Here is a 16992-nt window from a genome sequence, read left to right as displayed (position 1 = left end):
GGTAGGGCCCAGGCCAGCCTGATGCCAGGCTCTGGGATGAATGTCATGTTACCGAATTTGAGGGAAGCAGACAGATCACGGCTGCACCAATAGGAGGGGGTGTTGTCCCCAAAAATGGAATAAAAGGGGGCCATGTAAGGTGTTGAATAAAAGCTCACTGTCTGCCAATCCTATGTACGCTAGTCATGTGACTGTATAATGTCTGTGTGTGAAATTATAAGCATGTACTTTGTATGGATACTGAATATTTCCCTGCATGTGGTTGAGCACTGGGCAGAGCCCGGCCTATGGACATGCTAATTAGCGAGGCCCTGTGGGACAATGGCACTCAATGGGCCAAGGACACACCTAAAGAATGAGGGCTGACACCTAAGGGCTGCCAGCAGGGAACACAGGGATAGGCCGCTGGCCAGGTGACCTGCTGCAGCCAAGAAGAGACCATGAAGGATGTATAAAGAGGCCATGTGGTCAACTCCATCTTGGGACTCAGCTCAGCACTTCATCCCAGATGCAGCAGTGCAGGGATCGAAGAGCCGGAAAGAACTGTGGACCCATCCTAACCTAGGATGTGCAACAAGGACTTTTAAGCCAGCAGCTGTAACATCTCTGCTAGAGCCTGCATCGAGACCTGGGAGATTCGATGCATGTAATGTATGATTCTTTAGCAATCTTACTATCATGCTCTTCTTTCTGGTAGCAATAATCCTTTAGATGTTAGATGCTAAAAGATTGGCTCAGCATGATTTGTGGGTACAATCCGGAGGGTAAATTGACCAGGGATCTGTGGCTGGTTTCTTGGAACCGGACAGAACTTGTTCGGGGTAGGTGGGATTGGGTTCTAAGACCCCCCACCTGTGTATGAGGCCCGGGGCCATCTGGGGCACGGATATTGCTGGGGTGTCGGAAGGGTGTTGCTCGTGAGGCTTCAGGCAGGCAGCTGAAGCGCTCTGTGGGACTAGTTTGTGGCCTCTTTGGGAAGGTCTCCAGTCTGGGGGCTGTAAGGAGTCCCAAATTTGAGCAATTTGCCCTGAGCAGACGCCCTCTGCTGTGCCCAGACCAGCTCGGTCTGTCACAATGAGGCAACAGCTGGCACGGTTGGGGCATCGGATTAATGGCTGTGTTCGGGGGAGTGAATCAAAGGGCAGAGATAGGGACACTGAAGGGCAGGACTGGGAGTTTCCGTATTGTATAGCTAGAGCCAGGTGAGTTCTCACTGCCGTGCTCCCCCACTGGGTGCTGGTTTCCACTTCCCCTCTAACCCAGCTCTGCTTGTGTCATACACACCCGGTGCTTGGAGCTGGGAGGTCCTTGCTCTTCAAGTGCCCCGAGCGAAGCTATTTAGTGATTCTAGAAATGAGGTGGGGCAGCTCCTTTGGGTGATTTTCGAAAGGAAGCCCTGAATATCTGACCTGACACTTGCTGCTGCAGACACCAAGCTCCGGACCAGGTCACCCCCCCAGGCCACTGTGAGTTTCAGCCCTTTGGTGGTGGGACACAAAGCCGACACTTTCTGGGAGCAAACATCCCCTTTACAGGGAACATTTTATTTGAAAAGCTGGTGGATAAATGCGAAACTCTTGTGTGGCCCTAGCTGTGATTCTGGTGCCCCCCTCACATACATGGTCCCAGCCGTGCCAGGGAGCAAGGTCGAGAAACACACAAAGGTGTCTGCAACAATCAGTTTAATTGTAGCTGGGATCACAAATCAGGAAATGGTTCCTGCTATCAGCCAATGACAGACAGTAAGTGGAGATAAGTGGACAGCACTTGTCTTGGTGGTGCTGAATCTACCCAGTCTGGGTCGCTTTTGAGTGTAACCTCAGGCCAGGAGTCTTGGGGGATTGTGAAGTTTGATTTGAGGATAATCAACATCTCTGGGAGATATTTAAATCTTGAGTGACTGCAACAGGCTGTCCCTTGAGGGAGTCCTTACTAAGGGAACAGTCTCAGGCTGGCTGCTATCCAGGGGGAAGAACCACATGGATCCCGTGCTAATGTGTTATGGCCAGAACTCACAGCGCAAGGAAGCTGATTTTGCAGCCACTATCACAAGTTTAAAGCTGCTGTTTGTCCGGATCAGGAGAAGGGAAATGAGCTGAGGAGAGCAGACTGACCCGGGCAGAGATGTGACGGGGGGTGGAGAGGGACAGGGTGAGAGGGAGATCGGGGTGATGTCTCTGGCAGTTTGGGGAGAGGATGACACATTGCAGATGGAGGGGTTAGAGTGGCAATACACAGAGGAAGTTGCCCCAAGGGAAGCAGGGGAGAAGGAGTGGAGCAGATGCAGGGGTAGGTGGACACTTAGCTTGATTGGCTGCAAGATCATTGAGTCACTACTGGGGTGTCTGGCAGAGGAAGCGAGCTGGAGCAGTGTAGGGGAAGTGGGGTGGAGGCAGTGTAGGGGAAGCGGGGTGCAGAGTAGGGTCCACCAAGGAGGGCAGGATATGGGGTTCAGAAGTGTAGGACAGGCCCTGTAAGGCTGGGCATGGGGCTATGGGGGAAGGGCAAGGTCTGTGAGGCTGGAGGTGGGAGATGTTCGTGGTTCCACTTGGCTTAACAGTGATCCCCAGACTTGTCTGCCCTTCCCATGTGAGCTGCCCTGGGACACTAGGCTGGGGACTCACCCGCTGCCCTGGGGGTTAGCGTGGGGGCTCTGTTCAGTACTGCATTGTGGAGGATGAAGTAGCACAGGCTGGGCTGGCGCTGAATGCCCTGTCGCTCCATGAGCTTCTGCATATGGATGTTCTCCACCAGTACGTTGCCGTAGATGGGGTATCCTAGTGACTGCAGCCGCTTGGCCATCACGTTAGTCAGCACCGTACTGTAGCCGCGTCCCCGGTGCTGGGGCAGAGTGTAGGCAGTCCCCAGGGCACCAAACGCATCTGCAGCCAACCAGCTGACAGGGCAGCCGGTGGCATCCAGGAGGCAGGCACTGGGGAAGTGGCGAATCAGGCTGGCCAGGTTCTTCCTGCTCCTCTCGTTACCCCCAAAGAGCCACGTTTCATTCAGCAGGTCGACATGGGAGACATCCAGGGATGAGAGCCTCACAGCCGGGTCCAGCCTAGGGGGGCACAGAGCATCAGGGCAGAGCCCCAAGGCTCAGGGATGGGAACCCCCAGGTGAAGAGACTGGGCCGAAAGTCATGAGGTCTTTAAAAAAATACGATGCTGCATTGCTGGTCTCCCTTGAGAGCTGATCTCCCCTGTCCCCAACCCTGCCAGTGCTCTATGATTTATTATGGTGATAGCCACCCCCCATCTCCTCGCCAGCGTATCTTTCTGCACCATCCCTTCTGCCCCTGCACAGGCACCCTCGGCCCTATACCCATCCCCACAGCCTCCCCTTGGCACCTCCTGGATTCTTTCTCCCCTCCCTGCCCTGTGGGGGCTGCTGAGGCCTCCCCTTTGCCCTTACTAGGTGTTCCTGTGGTGGGGGAGCAGGCACATTGTGCTGTCTCTTCACTCACAGCAGGGGAGGGGAAGGAGGGACAGGAACTGCCCTGGGATGCTGAGGAATTTCTGCTCCCATGAGAAGGTGTCCCGCTACTGCAGGAAGGAGAGGGGCAGGGACCTCTCACTGCAGCAGCTTTGATTGGCTCCTCTGCAAGACATTGTGTGGGAGAGGCAGCCAATCAGACTGGGCTGCCCCACTCCAACCCCAGGTGGGGCAATTCCTTTGATGGGCTTTGGAAATCGGGCTCAAACCAGGCCAGACTTAGGGGGCTTCAGAGGGGTTCATGAGAGAACCAAACAGAGAGGTGAGCGGTTGCCTTTGGGGGGATGGAAATTGCAGGGCGTTTCTCCCAAGGGGGGTTAGTTCTCATCTGGCCCGAGCACAGGGAGATCTGCTGGCCCAGGGGTGGGGAATGGGACATGGGCGGGGCTTATCCCCTCTTACCCACACGGTGGCAGTGCTGCCCAATGTCCCCTCTTGCTAGAATGGGGCACTTCCTCCTCTTGAGAGAGACCCTCCCCGCAACTCCCCAATTCACCCCCAGGTACCTCCCTGGGTCTTGGGTGAAAATCCAAGCTCTGAATGGGCTGAGGGCAGGGCAGACTCCTCTCTAGCCTGGGCCAGGCACAATGTGGTGCAGGAATGGGGGGAGCTTGGCCACTATTGGTGGCCCAGAAGCCATTTGGATGTGGGTCTCCTGGAGGAGGGTAGAGATCCTGTGCAGGCGCTGAAGGGATCTCCCCAGTCCATGGCTACTCTCCCCAGAACCTGCGGGCTCCGTGCCAGTCCCACTGGGAATCTGTGGGTACCAACAGGACCCCAGGGCCCCAGGCTCCAAATGGGGAACAGCCAGCCAGAGCTTGAACATCCCAGTGCCCTGCTGGCCAGTGCCCCTGCCTCTCAGACTGTTTCCTGCTCCAACATCCCCTCTCCTCTCCTCGCTGTGGGGCCCGGCGACACAAGCAGACACTGACTGGATCTCGGGCAAGGAGCTGGGATCCGAGAGGAAGTAGGTGAAGCAGCGGAGCACGTCCAGCTTGGCCCCTTTGCTCCTGGCGATGTCCCTGGAGGCTTCGTACAGCCCGTCACGGAGCCCTGCAGGGGGCAGCCATGGGCCATGAGCCCTGAGGACAGGGGACTGAAGGGTGATGGGAAAAGGGCCCATGTATGTGGGGAGCCCAGCCTGGCACAGGGGGCAGGAGTCTCAACTTCTAAACCCACCTGCCGCAGGCCACAGGGAAGGGGCTGTGGTCAGGTGAACCAATCTGAGCCCATATCTGGCAAGGGGCTGCCCCATGTACGCCAGCCCCCCAAACTGCTCTTGGGAACATCCTTAGAATTTTGGGGGAACTGTGGGTTCGAGGCTGGTAAGATCGTGTAGTTTGGAACAGGACAGCACAGATACTTAGTTGCTGGGGGGGCTCTTCCCAGTCCTGTGGGCCCCACGTTACCGTGGATGCGGAAGGCCTGGTCCCAGTTGACAGCACTGCCCAGCAGGGTGCGGCAGGCACCCAGCTCCCGGTAGTGCACTGCATACGTGTTGGTGTAGAAATCAGAGTCATCCGATGCCACCTGCCGGGGGGACACATGGAGCCAAAAGGGGAACTCCTATAGAACAACTGATCTGCCTGCCCCCCTTTGCAATCTTGGCCCCTTCTCCGCGGTTCCCTAGAGGTGAAGAGCTGCACATCTCAATCCCAGCCCCCAAGCCAGCCTTCCCCCGAGGGCCCCAGGGGAGTAAAGGTCTAAATCAAATTCCTGTCCCCTCCCTGAGCCAACCTGTCTCCCATTCCACGGCCCCTACAGAGGAAACACCCCAGATCCCCGTCCATGCTGTTCCCGCAGGTCAGGTGCAGCATGGTGGCTGTGGGGCAGACCTCTCTGTGTGGCCGGATAAGGACAGCTTTGAATTCGGGCCATGAATCCATCAGCACCTCGTGTCCAGCCAGGTTCCCGCGGTTTATGTTCATCACGGCACTATGGACCTGTGAGAGACAGAGACAATCCTGGGCTCCCAGAACTGGAAGGAACCTCGGGGGGGCCATTAAGCCCAGTCCCCTTCACACATGGCAGGATCGAGCACCACTTGGAGGTGTTGGGGGCCAGAGGCAGGGCAGCAGTTCCAGCTTTTACAGCTCTGTCAGGAGCCTCCTGATGTTTACTGAGGGGTTTCAGCATCTCGTGAGCCCCTGCCCATTGGGGGAGATTTTGCCGTTCTGCAAAACGACCTTTGTCTTCCATTATTACCTATGGGGATGACACCACAGGCTGCCTTTAGTGAAGATGGTCGCCACCTGTGTTCCCTGTAAGCTGTGCATTTGTGCAGCCACTCAGGAGTAATTCAAATGCTTCCCAGATGGTTAGCAGAGAGCCCACAGCAAGGGGCTTGTTTCTACAGGTGGTGACATTCCCACATGCCTCAGTGCACATAGAAATAATGTTACAGTTGGATAGAAAAAATCTGCGCTTGGAAAAGATTAGAGGGCACATTGGCCAGCACCTCACAATGATTTCAGTGGGCCAAGGCCAGGGAAGCTGGTTGTTCCAGGCTCTGAGAGCCAGAGATGGGGGATCTGGGGATCGTGAATAGCAGCGCGAAGAAGAGGCTGTGAGGGGTGGGGAGGGACAGTGGAAGGCACTAGGGGTTGGACTGAAGGACAAGGAGGGAAAAGGGAGATGGGGACATGGGCCGCGATGTTTCTAGCCACCCTGGGTTCACTCTCCTAATTTTTCGGTCAGACCCTGCTGTGTGGCCCCTGGGCTTATATCACAGGGGAGACCCTGAATGTGTGTGAGCGAAGGGACAAATGGCCTGTGACGCCCCCTCCCCTCCCGCCTCCACACACACACATTTGAACCATGTGAAGGGCCTGGAGTCATGAAGGGAGCCAGAGTGACCAGCTTGCTAAGTGTTTGGCACTGAATCCGCCTGTGCAATGATTGCTTCATATGGCAAGAATCTTCCGTATGATTGGCTGGGGGGTCCCGCTGGCTATGCTGGGTGAGCAGCAGGAATAGGTTCTGGCTTTAGATTTTGGGAGACAGGAGATGTGGGTGGGGATGGGGTAATCAAAGAGCAGCCAGAGCGGGAGAGGGTCCTGCCTGCAGCCAGCCAATCCCTGCCCCATCCCTGGCAAGAGAGAACTTTCTGCCCCACTCCCATGACTATCCCAGGAGGTGCCGCGTGGGGGGAAGGCAGGTCCATTTCACCAGCAGAGTCTCAGGCAGGCTCCTCCGCAATGTCCCCTCCAGCAGCCGCAGCTTGGAAGAGCAGCTCAGGAGCAGCATCGCCGGTGGGGACGGGCCGTCGGCAGCTTCCAGCAATGACTGCGCAGGGGACGCCCTGGGGGGCAGAGACACATCAGTTCCCTGCAACCTCCTGCTCCCACCTCCCTGGAGACTCACAGGGTGTCTGCAGCCTCCCAGACCTGCCCAAAGAGAAAATCCTATTGGCTGACCCCACCGTAACAAACCAGGTGGATGCAGTTCCTGTGCCTGGGTGTTGTTCACGCTATTGCACCAATGGCTGTTTCTCAGAGAAGCATTTCCTGAGGGGTTTCCTCTCCCCTACGTATCAGAACTTCCCTGCAGTTAATCCTGGAGCTTTTCACTTTAAAAATCCCTTTTCCTGAGAATTTGCACAAGTGTCACTTAGACGTTCCCAGACCCAAGCAGTGGTGGGTCAGCACCTCGACTGGACAATTCTCTTTGAAGAGAGAACAAACCTTCCCACTATTTCCCCCACTTTTTTGAGCTGTGTTTGTGAGGGTCAGGACCCTCTCATAACGCACCAGTCTGGGTGCAGGGCCCTGCTCAACATAGACCCTACAACAATAATACCACAGGGCAGGACTGGGCAGGCCTAGGGTGGCCCCAGTAGCTTCCACTCACCTGGGCAGTCTCAGCGCTGGGATAAGGTTCAACCCCAAAGAAGTTGGAGGGACAGGGAGCTCGTGGAGCAGAGAGGTTCCTGCTGGACAGCAGCTGGTTCTGTCCCTGCTGGTCTCTCTCTCGGGGGCTGTTGTAACATTTTATACCTGAGTAAATGAACCATTAACAGAGTCTGTGCCTGGCTGGGAGCTGGGACAGTCACGTCTCTGCCGTAGCAAGGCAGGGTCAGGCTCCTTCCATGGGCAGAGGGGGGTGAGGTGATTTCCTGGGGCCAGTGGAGAAGACATGAGCACGGGCAGGAGTGGGGCGCAGGTGACCAGCTCAGCTGGTTCCTTTTGAATCCTGACCCACGTCCCCGGCGATCTCAGCTCTGGGCTCTCCCATGGCAGGTCCTGCCTCACTGTCTCTCTTAAACAGAAGCCTTCGCTATCGTAACCGTAGCCAACCAGGTGCTCAGATGGCGTATTGTATGAAATCAATCAAGCTGCTTTGCTGTCTCCAGATCCCTGGCCTGGGACAATCCTGCAAGTACGGGGCCCCTGACCAGTACTCAGGAGCCTGTGCTATGCACCGAGCCTGCCTGTTCTCAGCTCCTCACCCTACTCTAGTGGTGTGATTTAGGCTCATGCTGCCAGAAAGTCTGCGCTCTGCTCCCTGCCAGCGGCACAAGGCTTCCCTAAATGTTGGCTCGCACTGGGGGCAGGGAAAGAAGATCAGACACCCCCTAGAGAACAGGGTCCCCCAGATCCCAGCACACGAGGGGAGACAAATGTTCAGACACCCTGTAAAGGGCCATGGAACTGCAGATTCTGGCACCTGCATACAAGCATGGAGAGCGGCTCATATCCCCCTTAAGGTAGAGGGACCACAGGATTCTGAGTGGGGGCTCAGACACTCCTAAAGTCTAGAACATCCCAGTCCCAGAGCACATATTAGAAGAGAGAATGTGGCTGATACTCCCGCCCCTTCCTTACCACTATCATATCACCCTTCCCGATATCCAACTCCCTCACCTAAACCCCCTAATGCCTCTGATCTCCACCTATTCCCCAACGTTTGCTTAAGCCTCAGATTGCTGTACCCCTATTCCCTCTGCCTGCTAATTCCCCCACCCCGCAAGCCCTCACTCACGTTTCTAGATTAAGCGTTGCCTGCGTAATTTTCTGTCCTGCAGGTACAGTTTCCCCAAAGGATAAGATTTAAACTCCTTTTAGCAGGGGCAGTATGTCACAGCGGGAACAGCTCATTCTCAGACTTCTGCCAAGGGTCTGAGGTGACCTTACAGCCATTTAGCCACCATGGGGCCGTAACACCTCTGAGCCACAGGGCGCTATGGCATAAACTAGTATTGGATGGGAGGTTATTATAGTTGCTCGGCTGTCTGAGAACCAAGGACGGGACAGTGAAGAGGAACTAGGACGCAGGACACCATGGCTGTGTCTAGACTGGCAAGTTTTTCTGCAAAAGCAATTGCTTTTGCAGAAAAGTTTGCCTGCTGTCTACACTGGTCTCTTGAATTTCTGCAAGAACACTGATGATCTCATGTAAGAAATCAGTGCTTCTTGCAGAAATATTATGCTGCTCCCGTTTGGGCAAAAGTTCTTTGGTGCAAAAGCTTTTGCGCAAAACGGCCTTTGTAGACAGCTCAGATTTGTTTTGCACAAAAAGCCCTGATCGTGAAAATGGCGATCGGGGCTTTTTTGCGGAAAAGCGCGTCTAGATTGGCATGGACGCTTTTCCGCTAAAAGTGCTTTTGCAGAAAAGCGTCCGTGCCAATCTAGATGCTCTGTTCCGAAAATGCTTTTAACGGAAAACTTTTCTGTTAAAAGCATTTGCGGAAAATCATGCCAGTCTAGACGTAGCCCCAGTGCTTGGGAACTGGGAGGTGCTTGCTCTTCAAGTGCCCCCAGCGAAGCTATTTAGTGATTCTAGAAATGAGGTGGGGCAGCTCCCTTGGGTGATTTTCAAAAGGAAACCCTGAATTTCTGACCTGACACTTGTTGCTGCAGAAACCAAACTCCAGACCAGGTTACCCCCCACCCCAGGCCACTGTGAGTTTCAGCCCTTCACTGGTGGGACACAAAGCCGACACTTTCTGGGAGCAAACAGCCCCTTTTCAAGGGCAATTTTATCTTAAAAGCTGGTGGATAAATGCGGAACTGTTGTGTGGCCCTAGCTGTGATTCTGGTGCCCCCCTCATGGACATGGTCCCAGCCGTGCCAGGGAGCAAGGTCGAGAAACACACAAAGGTGTCTGCAACAATCAGTTTAATTGTAGCTGGGATCACAAATCAGGAAATGGTTCCTGCTATCAGCCAATGAGAGACAGTGGGCGGAGTTAATCACTTGTCTTGGTGGTGCTGAATCTACCTAGTCTGGGTCGCTTTTGAGTGTAACCTCAGGCCAGGAGTCTTGGGGGATTGTGAAGTTTGATTTGAGGATAATCAACATCACTGGGAGCTATTTAAACCTTGAGTTACTGCAACAGGCTGTCCCTTGAGGGAGTCCTTACTAAGGGAACAGTCTCAGGCTGGCTGCTATCCAGGGGGAAGAACCACATGGATCCCGTGCTAATGTGTTATGGCCAGAACTCAAAGGTCAAGGAGGCCGATTTTGTAGCCCCTACCTCCCTGTTTAAAGCTGCTGTTTGTGCGGTCCAGGAGAAGGGAAATGAGCTGAGGAGAGCAGACTGACCCGGGCAGAGATGTGCTGGGGGGTGGAGAGGGACAGGGTGAGAGGGAGATCGGGGTGATGTCTCTGGCAGTTTGGAGAGAGGATGACACATTGCAGATGGAGGGGTTAGAGTGGCCGTGTCTGGGCACAGCTGAGGGTGTCCGCTCAGGGCAAATTGCTCAAATCCGGGGCTCCTTACAGCCCCCCTGACTGGTGACCTCTCCAAATAAGCCACAAACCAGTCCCACAGAGCGCTTCAGCTGCCTGCCTGAAGCCTCACGAGCAAAACCCCTCCGACGCCCCAGCAATCTCCGTGCCCCAGATGGCCCCGGGCCTCATACACAGGTGGGGGGGTCCTAGCACCCAATCCCACCTACCCCGAACAAGTTCTGTCCGGTTCCAAGAAACCAGCCACAGATCCCTGGTCAATTTACCCTCTGGACCTTACCCACAAATCACGCTGGGCCAGTCCTTTAGAATATATATCTAAAGGTTTATTATTACAATAAAGAAAAGCATGAGAGTAAGGTTATTAAAGTACAGTACGTTACATGCATCGAATCTCCCAGTTCTCGATGCAGGCTCTAGCAGAGATGTTACAGCTGCTGGCTTAAAAGTCCTTGTTGCACATCCTAGGATCAGGATGGGACCACAGTTCTTTCCGGCTCTTCGATCCCTGCACTGCTGCCTCTGGGATGAAGTGCTGGGCTGAGTACCAAAATGGAGTCGACCACATGGACTCTTTATACATCCTCCCTGGTCTCTTCTTGGCTGCAGCAGGTCACCTGGCCAGCGGTCTATCCCTGTGTTCCCTGCTGGCAGCCCTCAGGTGTCAGCCCTCATTCTTTAGGTGTGTCCTTGGTCCATTGAGTGCCATTGTCCCACAGGGCCTCGCTAATTAGCATGTCCATAGGCCGGGCTCTGCCCAGTGCTCAACCACATGTAGGGAAATATTTAGTATCCATACAAAGTACATGCTTATAAATTCACACACAGACATTATACAATCAGTTGAACAGCATACTTAGAATTAGCAGACAGTGAGCTTCTATTCAACACCCCACATGGCCCCCTTTTATATCATTTTTGGGAGCAACACTCCCCCATGGGTGCAGCCGTGATCTGGCTGCTCCCCTCAAAATCCAGTAACGTGACAAAAACACGGAACAAGTTGTCCCAGGGAATGTAGGGAAGGAGAAGCAGATGCAGATGGACACTTATCTTGATTGGATGGAAGATCATTGAGCTGTTGCTGGGGTGTCTGGCAGGGGAAGTAGAATAGGGAGGTGCTGTGTGTGTCTGGGGGAAGAGGTCCACCAAAGAGGCCAGGTTATGGAGCTGAGCAGAGAAGGACAGACCCTGTAAAGCTGGGTACGGGGCTATGGGAGAGGGGCAAGGCCTTGAGGCTGGAGGTGGGAGATGTTAGTGGTTCCGCTTGGACAAACAATGATCCCCAGACTTGCTCACCCCTCCCTTGTCAAGTGACCTGGGCCGCTAGGCTGGGGACTCTCCCTCTGCCCTGGGGGTTTGCATGGGGGCTCTGTCCACTGCTGCATTACATTGGATGAGGTAGCAGAGGCTGGGCAGGCGCTGGAAGCCCCATCGCTCCTTCAGCCTCTGTGTGTGGAAGTTGTCCACGGCCACGTTGCTGTAGATGGGGTAGCCTAGAGAATGGAGCCGCTTGGCCATCACATTAGTCAGCACTGTATTGTAGCCGCGCCCCCGGTGCTGGGGCAGAGTGTAGGCATGTCTCAGGGCACCAAACACGTCTGAAGTGACCCAGCTGACAGGGTGGCCGGTGGCATCCAGGAGGCAGGCACTGGGGAAGTGGCGGGTCAGGTGGGCCAGGTACTTCCTGCTCCTCTTGTTCCCCCCAGAGACCCACGTCTCATTCAGCAGGTCAACATGGGAGACATCCAGGGACGAGAGCCTCACAGCCGGATCCAGCCTAGGGGGGCAGAGAGCAGCAGGGCAGAGCCCCAAGACTCAGCGAGAGGGACTGAAACCCCAGACTAATGAGACTGGCCCGACCATCGTGAGGCTTTAAAAAAATATATGATGCTGGATTGTTGGTCTCCCTTGAGAGCTGATCTCCCCTGGCTCTAACCTTGCCAGGGCTCTATGATTTATTATGGTGATAGCCACCCGCATCTCCTACCGCCTCATCTGCCCATCTCCTCCCCATCTAGTCATTCCGCCCCATATGTTCTGCCCTTGCACAGACATCCTCAGGTCTGTGCCCAGCCCCACGGTCTCTTCGTGGCACCTCCTGGGGTCTTCCTCCCCTCCCTGCCCTGTGGGGGCTGCTGCAGGCTCCCCTCTGTCCTTCCTATGCCAGGTGCTCTGGAGATGTGGGGAGCAGGCACACTGTGCTGCCCCATTTCTCACAGCCGGGGAGGGGAAGGAGGGAGAGGAACTGTCCTGGGATGCTGAGGAATTTCTGCTCCCATAAGAAGGTCCCACTACTGCAGGAGACAGAAGAGCAGAGACCTCTTACTGCAGCAGTGTTGATTGGCTGCTTTTACCCACTATGTCATCTGGGAGAGGCAGCCAGTGAGACTGGGCTTTCATGCACACGGTCTTTGTAAGCCGGGCTCCAAACCTGTCCAGATTAGTGGGACTCAGGCTGGCTGGGGCGGAGGGTGGGGGGAAGTGATGCGGTGATGAGCTAAGTGAAGAGGCGAGGGGCTGTCTTGCTCTGAGGATGGAAATGGGACCCAGGGCCTTTCTCTCTCAGGGGCAGCTCTGATCTGGCCCCAGCACATGGGATATCCTCTGGGCCAGGGGTGGGGAATGGGACACGGGGACTTTCCCTTTATACCCACTTGACGGAAACACTGCCAAATGTCCCTTCTTGTTAGAACTGAGCACTTCCTTCCTCCTTTTGGGAGAGATCCCTCCCCCCACTGCCCACATCACCCCCTGGGTACCTGCCCCTCCCTGGGTCCAGGTGAAAAGCCAAGTTCTGAACAGGCTGTGGGCAGGGCAGGCTCCTCTCTACCCTGGGCCGGGTGAGACGTGGTGCAGGGATGTGAGGAGCGTGGCCACTCAGCGCCTTCTGGGTTTCCTGGCAGAGGGCAGGGCCCTGTGCAGGTGCTGAAAGGATCTTGCCACCAATGGGTGGTCCCAGCCCATGGCCACACTCCCCAGTCCCTGCGGGTCCTTGAGGGAGGCTGGGATCAGCGCCAGTCCCACTGGGATTCTGCTGGTGGCAACAGGACCCCAGTGCTCAACGCCTCAGAGGTTGGGTGTCCCAGTGCCGTGCTGGCCACTGTCCCCGCCTCTCAGCGTGCTCCCTGCTCCACGACTCTCCACCGCTCCCTCCCCAGCCATGTGTCCCTGCGGAGCAGACAGTCACTCACTGGATCTCAGGCAAGGAGCTGGGATCGGGGTGGAAGTAGGTGAAGAAGCGGAGCACGTCCAGCTTGGCCCCCTTGGTCTGGGCGATGTCCCTGGAGGCCTCGTACAGCCCGTCACGGAGTCCTGCAGGGGGCAGTGATGGGCCGTGAGCCATGTGGACCAAAAGAGAATGGTTATGAGAAAAGGGCCCATACATGTGGGGAGCCCAGCCTGGCACAGGGGGCAGGGGTCTGAGCTACCAAATCCACCTGCCCCAGGCTTGTGGTTTGGAACAGGACAGGACAGATGCTCAGTAGCTGGGGGGCTCTCCCCAGTGGTGTGGGCCCCACGGTACCGTAGATGCGGAAGGCCTGGTCCCAGTTGATGGCGCTGCCCAGCAGGGCCCGGCAGGCGCCCAGGTCCCGGTAGTGCACTGCATACGTGTTGGCGTAGAAATCAGAGTCATCCGATGCCACCTGCCGGGGGGAGACATGGAGCCAAAAGGGGTACTCCTATGGAATAACTGATCTGCCTCCGTGCCTTTGCAATCCTGGCCCCTTCTCTGGGGTTCCCTAGAGGTGAAGGGCTTCATATCTGAGTCCCAGCCTCCAAACCGGCGTTTCTCCTGAGGGCCTTTGAAGAGGAAGGGTCTAAATCACATTCCTGCCCCCTCTCTGAGCCAACCCGCCTCCCATTCTGGGCCCCTAAAGAAGCAAAACCCCAGGTCCCATTCCATGCCGTTCCCCCAGATGCAGAGCTGTGGCTGTGGGGCTGCACCTCTCTGTGTGGCCGGATAAGGACAGCTTTGAATTCGGGCCATGTATCCATTAGCACCTCCATCCCGTGTCCAGCCAGGTTCCCGCGGTTTATGTTCATCACGGCACTATGGACCTGTGAGAGACAGAGACAATCCTGCGCTCCCAGAACTGGGAGGCACCTCGAGAGGCATTAAGCCCAGTCCCCAGATCTGTCAGGAGCCTCCTGATGTTTATTGAGGGGTTTCAGCATCTCGTGAGCCCCTGCACATTGGGGGAGATTTTGCCTTTCTGCAAAATGACCTTTGTCTTCCATTATTACCAATGGGGCTGACACCACAGGCTGCGCTTAGTGAAGATGGTCACCCCCCGTGTTCCCTATATGTGCTCTTGTGCAGCTGCTCAGGGGTAATTCTAACACTTCCCCAGGAGTAACGGTAGTTCAGAATAGGAAGCCTAATCTAAACTACCTAGTCCGTACTGCGTGTAGCCGCGGGCATGGAGTCCAAACTAGCGGGTATTTAAAAATGGCGGCGCCCGGCAAGATGCAAATGAAGCCCGGGAAACTCAAATCCCAGGCTTCATTTGCAACATCAGTCGTCTACATTAACCACCTTAGTTTGAATTAGGGTGGTAGTGTAGACATACCCAGAGAGCCCACGGCTAGGGGTTTGTTTCTACAGGTGGTGACATTCCCACATGCCTCAGTGCACATAGAAATTATTTTACACTTGTATAGAAAAAATCTGCGCTTGTAAAGAAAAGATTAGAGGGCACATTGGCCGCCACCTCACAATGATTTCAGTGGGCCGAGGCCAGGGAAGCTGGTTGTCCCAGGCTCTGAGAGCCAGAGATGGGGGATTTTGGGATCGTTAATAGCAGCATGGAGAAGAGGCTCTAAGCGGTGGGGAAGGACAGTAGAAGGCACTAGGGGCTGGGCTGAAGGACAAGGAGGGAAAAGGGGGATGGGGACATGGGCCGCGCTGTTTCTAGCCACCCTGGGTTCACTCTCCTAATTTTTGGGTCAGACCCTGCTGTGTGGGCCCTGGGCTTATATGACAGGGGAGACCCTGAGTGTATGTGAGCGCGGGGACAAATGGACTGTGACCCCCCCCCCCCCACACACACACACACATTTGAACCATGTGAAGGGCCTGGAGTCATGAAGGGAGCCAGAGAGACCAGCTTGCTAAGTGTTTGGCAAGGAATCCGCCTGTGCAATGATTGCTTCTTTGGCACAAATCTGCCGTATGATTGGCAGGGGGGCGGGAGGGGCGGGGCGTCTCCCACTGGCTATGCTGGGTGAGCAGCAGGAATAGGTTCTGGCTTTGGACTTTGGGAGACAGGAGATGTGGGTGGGGGTGGGGTAATCGAAAGAGCAGCCAGAGCGGGAGAGGGTCCTGCCTGCAGCCAGCCAATCCCTGCCCCATCCCTGGCAAGAGAGAACTTTCTGCCCCACTCCCATTACTATCCCAGGAGGTGCCGCGTGGGGGGAAGGCAGGTCCATTTCACCAGCAGAGTCTCCGGCAGGCTCCTCAACAATGTCCCCTCGAGCAGCCGCAGCTTGGAGGAGCAGCTCAGGAGCAGCATCTCCGGTGGGGACGGGTCCTCGGCAGCTTCCAGCAATGACTGCGCAGGGGACGCCCTGGGGGGCAGAGACGCATCAGTTCCCTGCAACCTCCCTGCTCCCACCTCCCTGGAGACTCACAGGGTGTCTGCAGCCTCCCAGACCTGCCCAAAGAGCAAATCACATTGGCTGACCCCACCGTAACAAAACAGGCGGATGCAGCTCCTATGTCTGGGCGTTGTTCACACTATTGCACCAATATTTGTTTTCTCAGAGCAGCATTTCCTGAGGGTTTTCCTCTCCCCTATGGATCAGAACTTCCCTGCAGTTAATCCTGGAGCTTTTCACTTTAAAAATCCCTTTTCATGGGAATTTGCACAAGTGTCACTTGGACGTTCCCAGACCCAAGCAGTGGTGGGTCAGGACCTCAAGTGGAAAACGCACCAGATTGGGTGCAGCACCCTGCTCCCCAGACACCCTACAACAATAATACATCCTGTCTTTCCCTGTGTGGCTCCTGCCATTCTCGGGCTTAGCTGGTTCCTTTTGAATCCTGACCCAGGTCCCCGGCGATCTCAGCTCTGGGCTCTCCCATGGCAGCTCCTGCCTCACTCTGTCTCTCTTAAACAGAAGCCTTCGCTTTCGTAACCATAGCCAACCTGGTTCTCAGCTGGCGTATTGTATGAAATCATTCAGCAGCTGCTTTGCTGTCTCCAGATCCCCGGCCTCGGACAATCCTGCAAGTACGAGGCCCCTGAGCAGCGTGACGGGTCCATGGATCTCGGTGGGTTGGCATCCGCAGGAGTGCATCCTTGTCGATGATGCAGCTTGGGACAATAGCTGCATACACCTTAGTGGGTGCGCCCAGCCCCCCTCATCTGACCAGTACTCAGGAGCCTGTGCCATGCACCGAGCCTGCCTGTTCTCAGCTCCTCACCCTACTCTAGTGGTGTGATTTAGGTGCATCTGGTCTGCGCTCTGCTCCCTGCCAGCATCACAAGGCTTCCCTGGATGCTGGCTCGCACTGGGGGCAGGGAAAGCAGATCAGACACCCCCTAGAGGGCAGGGTCCCCCAGATCCCAGCACACATGAGGGGAGACAAGTGTTCAGATACCCCTGAAAAGAGCCATGGAACTGCAGATTCTGGCACCTGCATAGGGGCATGGAGAGTAGGTCAGATCCCCCTTAAGGTAGAGGGACCACAGGATTCCTCAGACACCCCCAAAGCCCATAACCTCCCAATCCCAGAGCACTTATTAGAAGAAAGATACTCCTGCCCCTCCTTGCCACTATCATATCATGCCTCCCGATATCC

The 16992-nt window shown here is 55.6% G+C and overlaps 4 protein-coding genes across 5 annotated transcripts in view; 1 reads left to right on the top strand and 3 right to left on the bottom strand.

The window, feature by feature from the left end:
- The window catches only part of LOC102449608 (glycine N-acyltransferase-like protein 3), a 66315-nt gene that overhangs the window by 43103 nt on the left and 6220 nt on the right, over positions 1-16992 (bottom strand). The window lies entirely within an intron of this gene.
- LOC142829273 (glycine N-acyltransferase-like protein 3) lies at positions 1666-7453 on the bottom strand. 2 transcript variants are annotated; one of them, XM_075928540.1, is made up of 6 exons: positions 7345-7453; positions 6664-6796; positions 5331-5438; positions 4905-5025; positions 4428-4548; positions 1666-3061 (listed from the first exon to the last, which is right to left on the bottom strand). In XM_075928540.1, exons 2-6 carry the CDS (start codon positions 6739-6741, stop codon positions 2608-2610), a joined length of 882 nt encoding a protein of 293 aa, XP_075784655.1. In that variant the 5' UTR covers positions 6742-6796; positions 7345-7453; the 3' UTR covers positions 1666-2607. The 2 variants fall into 2 exon arrangements, with proteins under 2 accessions (XP_075784655.1, XP_075784656.1); XM_075928541.1 differs by lacking the exon at positions 7345-7453 and having other exon boundaries at positions 5331-5473; positions 6664-6732.
- Positions 7439-16992, top strand: part of LOC112546493 (glycine N-acyltransferase-like protein 3) — a 22475-nt gene continuing 12921 nt past the window's right edge. The window contains exon 1 of the mRNA XM_075928537.1: positions 7439-7455. The gene's annotated coding sequence lies outside the window, so the exon portion shown is untranslated. The remainder of the gene's footprint in view (positions 7456-16992) is intronic.
- LOC142829274 (glycine N-acyltransferase-like protein 3) lies at positions 10779-15882 on the bottom strand. Its single transcript, XM_075928546.1, has 4 exons — positions 15623-15882; positions 13711-13831; positions 13379-13499; positions 10779-11964 (listed from the first exon to the last, which is right to left on the bottom strand). The coding sequence occupies exons 1-4, from the start codon at positions 15698-15700 to the stop codon at positions 11511-11513; spliced, it is 774 nt and encodes a 257-aa protein (XP_075784661.1). The 5' UTR covers positions 15701-15882; the 3' UTR covers positions 10779-11510.

Source organism: Pelodiscus sinensis, chromosome 4 (assembly GCF_049634645.1).
Source record: "Pelodiscus sinensis isolate JC-2024 chromosome 4, ASM4963464v1, whole genome shotgun sequence".
NCBI classification, from domain to species: domain Eukaryota; kingdom Metazoa; phylum Chordata; order Testudines; family Trionychidae; genus Pelodiscus; species Pelodiscus sinensis.
Note: the sequence above shows the minus strand (reverse complement) of the source record. Positions and strands in the feature narration are given on the sequence as shown.

Coding starts and splice junctions, on each gene's coding strand:
- LOC142829273 (XM_075928540.1), bottom strand. CDS start 6,741: ATGCTGCTCCTGAGCTGCTCTTCCAAGCTGCGGCTGCTGGAGGGGACA. Junction 5,439..6,663: donor GCCTGCCTGAGACTCTGCTG/GTGAAATGGACC, acceptor TGTCTCTCACAG/GTCCATAGTGCCGTGATGAA. Junction 3,062..4,427: donor AGCTCCTTGCCCGAGATCCA/GTCAGTGTCTGC, acceptor GTGCCCCCCTAG/GCTGGACCCGGCTGTGAGGC.
- LOC142829274 (XM_075928546.1), bottom strand. CDS start 15,700: ATGCTGCTCCTGAGCTGCTCCTCCAAGCTGCGGCTGCTCGAGGGGACA. Junction 13,832..15,622: donor GCCTGCCGGAGACTCTGCTG/GTGAAATGGACC, acceptor TCCCCCCGGCAG/GTGGCATCGGATGACTCTGA. Junction 13,500..13,710: donor CCAGGCCTTCCGCATCTACG/GTACCGTGGGGC, acceptor TGCCCCCTGCAG/GACTCCGTGACGGGCTGTAC.